Genomic DNA, 12,205 nt, shown 5'->3' with positions numbered 1-12,205 from the left:
CGCGCCGTTCAGCATTCGAAGAGGAAGCTGGCAGCCTGTGAGCGTCTTACCCTCACCAAAATCTGAACGGCGTGAGATTTCACCAGAGCATAGGGCTGGCAGACGCGAGCGCTGCCTGGCCCTGTCAATCAGGACTTGGAGCGAGGCGACAAAGGTGGGAGAACGGAGCCTCTAGGAGCAGGGCTGTGGAGTCGGAGTCGGAGGCAATTTTGGGTACCTGGAGTCTGAGTCGGCAAAAAATGAACCGACTCCAACTCCTACTAGATTTAAATTGGAATAAAAAAAATAATAATCAAGTTTAAATGTCGCAATTAACAAAAAGTTATAATTAATTACCTTATTTTTCGCCCTATAAGACGCATCTAGGTTTTTGAGGAGGAAAATAAGAAAATATATATTTTGAACCAAAAGGTGTGCTTTTGGTGGGTTTTGAACTAATGGTGGTCTGTGGATCACACTATTATGGGGGCTTGTAGCAGTAATTATCTTTACGACATGTGCCTCCCATTACCTGTTAATACATGACATACTCTGGAGGTCTCTGTTTGTATAATGTATTAATGTGGCATCACTTGGCTATAGCAACATAGCGCGATTCATAATAAGATATACATCTACAGCGGTCATGTGACGGAATTTCTCCGGTCACATGACCTGCACGCTGGCTGTGATGCCTTCGTGCGGGCGCATCGGATTGGTTGTTGCGCCGCTGGTCTAATTTCGCGTGTTGTTGCTTTACCTTGCATAGTCGCGGCTGAATGACGTGCGCGGACATGCACAGTCGTTGCAGTGGGACGCTGAGTGTCATGTTAGTTGCGATTATGAAAGATCATATGCAGGTGAAGTAGATGGGCGTACGTCTGTTGATTAGAAATTGCTGTGAGACTTTACTTTTATTGGTCACTACTTGATTTGTGTTTGCCGATCTATTTGTTGATTGGGCTACTAATAATGTGGGTGTGCTTAGTTTTTACTATTTATATGTGAGCACTTATACTTGTAACATATGCTTGATAAAGGCTAGATATAGCCGAAACGTTGCTACTTTGTACACTGTACTTTGGAGTTTTGTATAATAAAGAAGACATTGGTTGGATATGCTGCTGTGGCCTCCGATTTCTACTGACTATTATGGGGGCATCTGTGGATGGCACTGTTATGCGGGCATCTGTGGATGGCACTGTTATGCGGGCATCTGTGGATGGCACTGTTATGCGGGCATCTGTGGATGGCACTGTTATGCGGGCATCTGTGGATGGCACTGTTCTGGGGGTATCTGTGGGTGGCACTGTTATGGGGGCATATGTGGGTGGCACTGTTATGGGGGCATATGTGGGTGGCACTGTTATGGGGGCATATGTGGGTGGCACTGTTTTGGGGGCATATGTGGATGGCACTGTTATGGGGGATCATTGTTGGGGCATCTGTGGATTGCACTGTTATGGAGGCATCCGTGGATGACACATATATAGCATCTTATCTTATGTGTCATTTACAGATCCCCCCCATAACAGTGTCCCTGTGTAGTGACTGTTGGCCGGCATCTGTTTCTGTAATGGCAGCGAGGCCCGATGCCTACTTCATTCATAAAGTGGGCGGAGCAGGCGCGTGACGTAGTGAGCTACGCTACTAGCGCCCACCCGGCCTCCTGACTGCCAAGAAGTTAGTAGTAAGTAGTACAGCGCTAGATTTAAGATGATTAGAATACTTTAACAATATCCACAAGTTAGATATGATTGTGTAGTAGAATACTGTGACTGACTGCACCGGGCCCCGCTGCCATTACAGAAACAGATGCCGGCCCCCAGCCCCTCCTCCCTCTCAGCCTATTCACTGGACGATCGCAGCATTCACCCCATAAGACGCACTGCTATTTCCCCCCCACTTTTGCGAAAAGTACGGTACTTTATTATCTACTGTAAGAATAAAGGCCAATGCATGCAGTGCGTCACGTTACTGCAAAACGAACACGTTAAGTGACCATGTAGAAGCATGCTTTTCACATGCTTCACTATATGGCACGCATACTTTCCATTGTGTTGTGTTCCGCTGTTACAGGGAACGCAACGCCCATGGTTAACCTAGCCTCTCACTGATAACTGATTAAGTAAATATGTTTTTTGCAGGACTAGACACTTGTATAAGTGACGGGAATGGATAGATCAATAGCTCAAGACTGAAGCTGTAAACCATTTGAAAAACTGCTGTCATTCAGCTAAGGCTATAAAAACTTGTAAACTCAGATTGTTAGCTTAAACTTTAAACATGACTATGGGATTCTACTAGGGAAATCATGTTTTAAAATAAATGCCCCTTCCTGGATCCTCCCACTGCCCGATCTTCGGCACACAAAGGAGAAGGCAGCAGCTTCCTAGCCAGTAGTTCTGTGGTAATGACATGTATGTTGCCTTTGTTTCCTTCAAGGAATGTATAAAATACATTTGCATATTAAATACGTCGGAGTCGGAAGTACCAAAAACTGAGGAGTCGGAGCATTTATCTACTGACTCCACAGCCCTGTCTAGGAGCAGGAACAACTCCCCCCCCCCCCCCCCCGCCCCCCCGCTCCTAGAGGGTAATTAGCATATTATAACGTTAGATTTCTGGCGTAACGGGGGCATAGATAAAAGTAGGAATAGGCTAGTTAAGTTTAGCTTAATAGGGTTCAATCTGGTGACAGAAACACTTTAAGGTATCCATGCAAATAAGCCTAAAGTTAAACAAAACAGACGATTTCAACCAAGACCATAGTTTACCAGTTAACAACAAACGATTGTTTTAGCCAACCGATGACAAACCGTCATGTCATCATCTGAAGAAAAGTCAGATGGGTTTAAAATTTTTAGCCGATAGTCAGACGAAAGATCTTTCTCCAAAAGACTGTTCCCAAAAACATCTTTCGCCCATTGCCCGGTGTTATTGAGCGTATATGGTCATCTTGAGCAACTGTAACAGGGAATATGGACTACATTGTGTATGGCTATGTCTGCGAAACGAACGATCACCAGATGATTGTTCAATTGCTGTTCAACCATCAACCTACTTCTATCTAATATGTATGGCCTGGCTTTATAGAATTGTGGAGACAGATAGGTTCAGACCCTAGAGGGAATAGTGATATTATAAGTAGGATCTGAAACTGCTAATACAGTGACCTTCCAGTAAGAAATTGAGTTTGCAGTTATGATTATTCACAAGACCAAGTTCTAGCTTCTGGATTGTATTGCAATTTGTGCAGAAATCTGAATACAACCTGTGAGGACTTGTTGACTCGGTTTTCAGCCTATAGAGTGGCACTTTATTTGGAGACTGTTACTGGAAATGCTTTTGCCTAGGCAGGAATACATTGCTTGTTTGGTTTTTTGCTTTCCTTTCTTCCTCTCCTTGGTCTGTCTCAATTTGTTTGTTTTTGAAGGACTAACCTGTTAAAAATTACAGCATTAGTCTAAATATGGTTCAACATGAAAGTGGACGGCCGTGACTAGGTAACGATAAGTATGACAGATTGACAGCAAAGTAGGCAATATGGAAGAACAGGGACACAGGCCATTCATCATATCATTTTGTTGCGATTGCGACAGACATGAGTCCTTCGCCTTTACAGGAACCTTGTTCATTCTTTCATGTACTGTCCTCGACACGTTATTTATGGACCGTCCACTCTGAAGGATGTCTGAACAAAGCCTGACCATGGAATAAAAGATTTTACTAGCTTTGTTGTTAGTGGAAAAAATCATCTGCAACTGCGGAGATAGCACTTAGAGAATGCAGTCGTTCCCGGGATTTGAAAGAAAGAGAACATATAATACATGAGTCTACACTAAAGGAGTTTTCTGGTTTTATATAAATGAATAAAAGCATAGGGGGAGATAAATCAAAACTGGTGTACAGGAAAACTGGCTTAGTGGCCCATAGCAACCAATCAGATTGCACCTTTTATTTGTCAGAGCTTCATAGGAAAATGAAAGATGAAACCTGATGGGTTGCTATAGGCCTCTAAGCCAGTTTTCCTTTACACCAGTTTTGATTAATTTCCCTAGTGTATTTTTACTCCCATACACTCTGCAACAAGGCATGTACCAATGTGATCAGCCCCTTACAATGACAAGCGAATATCCACTATAATGTTTTTGTTTTCTTTTTTAGATGCTCAACCGTTTAAGAATTTTGGTCTTAAAGACACATCTATCTTTTTATCATTGATTCAGAAAGTCATACATTTAGCATTTTTCAGTCAACATAGCATTTTTCAGCGGCACCATTTTGGGGTATATTTAACCTATTGATTTCTTAGTTGGATGGAAAAAAACAACAATCTGTAAAATTTTGTGCTGTTCACCATGTTGCATCAATAATGTGTTACCTTACATATACTAAATACAGCAATACTAAATTTATATGCCTTTTTGATGCATAATAAAAACTGTTGTTTTTGTGTCGCCATATTCTGAGAACAAAATTCGTAACTTTATTTTTCAGTCAATGGAGCTGGATGTTTTTGCGTAGTGAGCTGTAATTTTTATTGACATTTTGGGGTACCTATTACCGGTACTTTCTGACCATGTTTTATTGAGTTTTTTTGGAGGCAAGGTGACCAAAAGACAACAGATCTGACTTTTTTTTCTAAGTTTATAGAGTTCACAGTGTAGGATAACCAGTACAGTAGTTTTATTGTACGGGTTGTTATAGACTCTGCAATACCAAATTTGTATAGTTTTTAATTGTTTCTTTTTGATTAACATCATAAAGCATTCTTAATAGTAAAATTATTATTTTTTTGTGTTTTTTTTATTTTTGAACAAACTATTGTAATTTTTGTAGCATTTTCTGTTATCCACACTATGGGACTTGATCAGCAGGTGGCTCAATCTCTTGTAAATTACACTGCAATACTTATGTATTGCAGTGTATTATCCCTGTCCTTCTAAGGCTGACAGACATACTATTAGACCCTGCTTCTGGCAGGATCTGTTATCAGCAGCACATCTCTCTGTGTAATTAGGGATGGGCTATCAAAAATCAATATAACTAAATGAAGGCGGAATGACTGTGGTAGTGATCATTCCTCTCTAATCACTTTGCATTGGCTTGTGTAATACGCCGATTCAAATGAGCGCTGATCGACATTATTTTTATTTGCAGCCCCTTGAAATAGAGGGATTTGACAATATGGCCCTCAGACCAAAAAAGCAGACATGGTGGCCTTCATCCTGTGGATAGATGACCAATGTCAGTTGTAGGAAAACTCTTAATGTAACTTTGTAGTAATTTGATCTCCTGTAATACAGAGCTCCAAATTCCTGCATAGACATATAGTTAAAGAGGTATTCTGAGATCAGGTGTCATCAGTGTTGGACTGGGGTACTTGGGGCCCACCAGTGTAACTGATTTTGGGGGCCCACCTTAGGGCTCATGCACACAAACAATGGGGCCGCAAAAAAAAAAAAAAAAAAAGACTCAGTGTGCATTCTGTGTCTATATGTCCGCATGGCCGTTCTGCAAAATTATAGAACATGTCCTATTATTGTCCACATTACAAACAAGGACCGGCTGTTCTGTTCAGCATAATGTGGAATGCACACACCCGGTATCCATGTTTTGCGGATCTTCAATTTGCGGACTGCTAAATATCTAACGGTCGTGTTCATGAGCATTTACAGTGATAACAGGAATATTAAAGATGAAGTATGATGGCAGACAATCACAGTAAAATGAACAAAATGTGGCAGAATTTACACGTATATGGATATCCTGCACTTAAGTTAGCCAGAAACAAGACACATGCAGCGCACACCAATCACTCATTGGACACATGTGGCACACAAAACACTTATACATAGGTCACATGCCACTGATACATATGTCACATACTGTACACCACTGATACATAGATCATATATAGCACACACCAATCACACATAGGAAACAAGCAATGCACACACCAATACAAGTATGCCTAACCCTATTAAGTGTAGCACACTTAAAGGGGTTGTCTCACTTCAGCATTCGGCATTTATCATGTAGAGATAGTTAATACAAGGCACTTACTAGAATGTATTTTGATTGTCCATACTGCCTCCTTTCCATCACATTATACACAGCACGTATCCGTGGTTATTACCACCATGTAATCCAGCAGCGGTGGCCATGCTTGCACACTATAGGTAAAGGTGCTGGCCTATGCGCACTTCCAGCCTTTCCCATAGTGTGTAAGCACGACCACCACTGCTGGATTACACGGTGGTAATAACCACGGACACGTGCTGTGTATAATGTGATGGAAAGGAGGCAATATGGAGTATTTATTTATTTAATGCACTTATATAACGCTACTATATTCCACAGCGCTTTACACACATTACAGTCATTAGCATCCAACTGTCCCCAATGGGGCTCAAAATCTAAGGTCCCTATCAGTATGTCTTTAGTAAGTGCCTCGTATTAGCTGCCTGATAAATGCCATTTACTGAAGTGAGACAAACCCTTTAAGCATAAATATCTGGCATGAAATTTACCAAATTGTAACCTCCTCAGATTGCACATAATCTATAGTATATTTAAAAAGGTTGTCCTACCATAATGACCTATTGCCTATCTACAGGATAGGTGATAAATATCAGATTGCTGGGGTCTGACTGCTGGAACACTCACTGATCATAAAAAAAGGGTCCTGAGACATTTAATTACATTACTGCCAATCTATGTACACAAGGGTCTTAAGACCACGTTCCCTTGATCACGGGGGTCCCAGCAGTCAGACCCCCACCAATCAGACACTTGTCACATGTCGTGTCATAGCTGTTTCACCTTTTCACATTCCCTATCTTTAAAGGTTTTCTTTGGGTGTATAAAAAAATAAAATTAAAATTAAAAATCTGCCCCAAATTATGTGTTATGTGACGTGGGGGTCTGAATACTGGAGCCCCCACTGATCCCCCTTCTTGATTGAGTGGCAGGTTGAGCAAATGCCCTGCCTCTCTATCCATTCTCTATGGGGTCGCTGGAGATGGCAGGGTACAGCGCTGGCTATTTCCAGTGGTCCCAAAGAGAATAAATGGAGCAGCAGGGCATATGTGTGCCTGCCGCACCATCAAAAGGGGGGAACAGGACCCGTTCCTGGAATCAGTGGGGAGTCGCAGAATCGGATCCCACTAATCATATAGTTATACCCTATGATCTGGAGAGGATAACTTGAAAACCTGGACAACCCCTTTAAATCCTCCACCACCATTATCTCTTTACATGACAGCAGTGATGCCTGTAAATATGGAATATCATCACTGCCGCCATGTAAACCGTACGTGTCAATACTAAAGAATGTGACGCACTGTGCAGAATTTTTCGGACATAAGCCCAACCACCTTTGCAGGTCAAAATCTTTAACAAAGTGCAAGCAAAGGTGCTAGAGGAGCAACGTGAGCAAAGGGCACAAACGGAGGGTCATAACTGAAACAGAGGCATTAGGGTCACCTGAGGCAGGGTAGTAGTGTTGATCCTGGAGCAGGGGTAACTGGAGAAGAGGCAATATTAGTGGTTCATTTAGAGTGGGGGCATCTGGAGCTGGGGCACTAATGGGGGTGCACCTAAAGCAGAGGCATTAGGGTCGCCTGAGGCAGGGTAATAGTGGTGATCCTGGAGCAGAGGTATTAGGGGGGCAACTGGAAAAGATGCAATATTAGGGGTGCATTTAGATTGGGGAGCATCTGGAGCTGGGGCACTTATGAGGGTGCACCTAAAGCAGAGGCATTAGGGGGACCTAGGGCAGAGTCCCCCCAATGCCACTTTGAACTCTGCAGAGAGCAGCACACATTCATAGATCTGTGTATGCTATAAACCAATCCCCTATTCCCCCCTTACAGTCTCCTACAGCTCACTACTGTCACACACCTGAAAAATCAGCCCAGCAGTCAGTTTTCTGAAAGCAGTGAGGGCAGGAGGATGGCCAGACATGTTCTCTCCTCCTTCACTGCCAGCAGACCGGGAAGTTTAGAAGATACTGCGGGGCCTCCCTTACAATTTAAACCAGTTTACTGTGCGATACTGCAACCTAGTGACTACAATAATTATCTCTCCTGAGAAACGAGAAATAATTACTCCTCCGTCTTATCTCCGGGGCGCAGGAGACTGGGGACCCACCGAGGAATTCCCTGCCTCCCTGGTGGGCCAGTCCGAGCCTGCGTGTCATACATTATGCATGTGATCTTAGCCTGGTTACAACCCACAATAAACAGGTCAGTCATTACTGATGACATGTTCATGACCTGCCCCCTGCACTCCATCATCATAGCACGTTTATGAGAGAGAGATTCAATCTAGCTATAGACTCATTCTCACATATGCGCTATGGCGATGGAGTGCAGGCCATGAACGTGTAAACAGTGATGACTGACATGTCCATTGCGTGTTGTAACTGGACTAGGATCAGATGCACAATGTACAGCGTGTGATCCAGGAAGTGCCAGGAGTATCATTTGACCGGGATGTGTAGCGCAGGAACAGTAGGCAACTTTTAATAATAATAATAATAATAAAAATTGTTAATGGAAAAGTTATTATTCGCATCAAGGGGGGAACATGATGAAAAAAAATCTCGTAATGCTAAACATTCACCTGTCTGCTGTATCCACTAGGGGGCACTCACTGCAGACAGTTTATTCAGTAACCTCAATCATTTCTAAGCATCTAATCCGTACTGTGTGTGTTGGACCTGAAAACAAAAAGGTGGATATTTCTTTACACAGCATTCCTTTACAATGTGATGACATGGGATTCATAAGGACGCTAAAAAAGCTGAAGTTACTTTGTGTCATGATATAGCTCCATAAAGGGAGTATGACATCAGTATTGGCACAACACCATATTGTACATCCACACTTGCCGCGCAGCGGTTCCTTCCTGTGGCTGGAGGCCTTTGGGCCCTTGTGGAGCATGGACCCAGTTGCAACTGCAATCTGTGCAAATCCTATAGTCGTGGTACTGTTAGCAACGCTTGTGTAGTCGGAATGAAAGACTAGACTTGCCTCTGCTTTTTATCACATGCTCTCTAGGCTTACTTCCATCTAGTGAATATACAGTATCAAGCTTAATGCCTAGATCTCTACATATAGGAATGTGAAGAACAGAACGTTAATGCATTTGACATGGCATTTGAGTACACAACATCCTTTCAGCATTATTTAAAAATGTCTTTTTCCTACTGGAATGTACTGGTGTTATATACTCTGCGTCTGTTCAGTCTCATCCTCCGTTTTCCTTAATCAATGTTCCCCTCCAGATGGGTGTTTTACAGTGTATGGAAGAAAAGCAGTTCCTAAGCAGTCTACAGATCCAGCTCTTCCACGCTGCATAGAGCATATTAGGCTTAGCACCTGCTGCATGTGGGCATTGTGAAAACGTTAAGTTATACTCTGTAGATAATCTTAAGAAAGATTAGTTCAAGTGTATGTGGTGACAAAAAAAAAAAAGAATGGATTTAAAAATAGTTTTTTATGAACTGGTATGATGTTACTTTAATCTTGTATTGTGTTATGCGTTTTTTCTTTCTTTCTTTTTATTGAAAAGTCAGATTGGAGATTGTTAGCAAGCTATAAGCTGCTTAATGCACTGAACCTAAAGAATGTGATTTATTTTTTATTTTTAAGATTTGTGTGTCATTAGATGCCTAGTATTTTCAGCCGATCTTTAAGAAATGATATTGTGTGTAAACTGTCTACAGTATATACACATGGAGAGATGCTACTTCTTCTCAAGTCACAATATTACATGTACGTGTTAACTGTAAGAAAGGGGATTATGGCATTGGTGGGCAATTAATGCAACTCTAGCATGGTCTGGCAGCCGCTGGTTTGTTGCAGTTATTTTTAGGGTTAAATGACTTTCCCCTATTATTTGACATAGAGAGAGACTGGCGCTTTCTACATTGGTCTTAACATCCTCTGCACCGCCGGAGGATGCGCTTAATTTAAGACGAAGCACACATCTCGTTATAAATTAACCGTATACCCCTGCACTTCATGCGCCTAAAATTAAAGGTCATCTGTCAGCAGATGTTGACTGATGAGACTGGCTGACCTGTTACATGTGTGCTTGGTCTCATGTTCATACGTGTCCGCGTTGTTGAGAAAAATTATGTCTTAATATATGCAAATTATCTTCTAGGAACAACCGGGGCGTTAACGTTACACCTAGAGGCTCAGCTCTCTCTGCAACTGCCGCACCCTATCTACTTTGACAGCGCCAGACATTGAAAACATCCTCACTCCTGGCCCTGTCAATCATAGTGGAGCGGGCTATTGCAGAGAGAGCTGAGCCTCTGGGTGTAAAGGTAACGCCCCTGTTGCTCCCAGAGGCTCATTTGCATATATTAAAATATCCTTTTTCTGAGCAATGCGGGCACATACGAACATAGGACCAACACAGATGCCTTCAGCTTCCAAGTGCACATGTAACAGGTCAGCCAGTGTCATGGGTACAAATCTCCCCATAGATGTCCTTTAAATCGAATTGTAGCTAGAGTAGATTTCAGTCATTATTTACACCAGAAAACTGGCGTAAATTATGTAAGACCTGCCCACTCCCCACCCATACCACTCCCCCTTTTTGGAAAAAGTGGCAAAACGGTGTAGAAATGGCAATTACATACAGTTTTTTTTTTACCGTTCCTGCAATTGTTTCCTCCAATTAAATCGTTAAGATCGAGAGCGGTCCGTGGTATGCCTGTTCAGAGCAGGAGCGCGCAGCATCATTGGTTGCTATGACACCGTGCGCTTTAAGACGCCGCTGCTGTACAGTAATACACTACGAGTGTATTACTGTACAGCAGCGGCGGCATGAAGCGCACGGCGTCATAGCAGCCAATGACGCCGTGCGCTCCTGCTCACAGCCGGAATCCAGGCCGTGTTACCACGGACCGTTCTCGGCCGCGGAACACGGCCGTGTGCATTCGGCCTAACTCTGTTAAAAAATAAGATTGTTGGCCCGTTTTCTTGACAGTATCTTGAAACTCATCAACAAAGGGGGAGTCAGTCTGCAAATGTAATGCAGCACAAAGGCATCACTGCATTTTAGTTATGTATCAGGGAATAATGCATTTTGGTTAAATCCCTTATTGACAGCAAGACACTGACCTTGTGTAGCAGATGCTCACACGGCTATTTTTCTATTTATATTGGTGTACTTCTTAGTGCTCATTTTTACTAAGTTAGTTTTGCACACTTTATTCAAGCTGAGCAATCGGTGCTTCCATTCAAGCATCTTTTCCTAGTGACACCGAGAGATGTTGAGTCTTAGAAGAAGGCCACGAAAAACCAGATAAAACCCCACAAATCTTTACTACAAATATAACATTTCACTTCATGTCTCATGCCTGGCCGAGGTAATAGAGGTAAATATACTAACGGTGGCTCATCTATCTTCAATAGTGGTCCCTCCCAACTCTCCCTCATGTCTCATGCCTGGCCGAGGTGATAGAGGTATATATCCTAACGGTGGCTCATCTATCTTCAATAGTGGTCCCTCCCAACTCTCCCTCATGTCTCATGCCTGGCCGAGGTGATAGAGGTATATATCCTAACGGTGGCTCATCTATCTTCAGTAGTGGTCCCTCCCAACTCTCCCTCATGTCTCATGCCTGGCCGAGGTGATAGAGGTATATATACTAATGGTGGCTCATCTATCTTCAGTAGTGGTCCCTCCCAACTCTCCCAGACACCTCTGGCAGCAGCTTATCTCCTGGGTAAACAAAACAATTGGGTGAAAAAATGAAATTCACCCGAACCTTCCATACTCATACACATGTTGGAAGCTCCCCGTACACATAAATACTATTCCCTATGGCAGCATAAAGAGCGCCTACAGGTCTGTAACACATAATTGTAGGGATTCCTTGCGGTGCTGCATAGGCTCTGAGCCATTAAACATATATAATGCTTTGAAAATCAATGGACCCATAAGCAATCTGAGGGTTCATTCCCTTTAATTTTTTTAATTAATTTTTTTAAATGGAGCCATAAGGACAAATGGCCTACATTCGACTAGGCATCTCTTGCCTTTAGTTTTCCGGATACTGAATTGAGGATGCCTTGGTTTTCATTTCCTCCATTTTGTAGATTGGTAGCTATTTATTATCTGCTGTTACTACTTGTTTTCTGATTTAGTGCATTTGTATGTGTCTTAGTCCCAGAAAACAGAGACAGAACTGGAGAGA

At 42.6% G+C, this 12,205-nt stretch overlaps 1 protein-coding gene across 1 annotated transcript in view; it reads left to right on the top strand.

The window, feature by feature from the left end:
• Positions 1 to 10,762, top strand: part of SMS (spermine synthase) — a 170,022-nt gene extending 159,260 nt beyond the window's left edge. Inside the window, exon 11 of the mRNA XM_044283957.1 lies at positions 9,275 to 10,762. Coding sequence (XP_044139892.1) covers positions 9,275 to 9,314 — 40 coding nt within the window. The 3' untranslated portion in view covers positions 9,315 to 10,762. The remainder of the gene's footprint in view (positions 1 to 9,274) is intronic.
• Positions 10,763 to 12,205: the final 1,443 nt, after the last annotated feature.

Source organism: Bufo gargarizans, chromosome 3 (assembly GCF_014858855.1).
Source record: "Bufo gargarizans isolate SCDJY-AF-19 chromosome 3, ASM1485885v1, whole genome shotgun sequence".
Lineage (NCBI taxonomy): Eukaryota > Metazoa > Chordata > Amphibia > Anura > Bufonidae > Bufo > Bufo gargarizans.
Note: the sequence above shows the minus strand (reverse complement) of the source record. Positions and strands in the feature narration are given on the sequence as shown.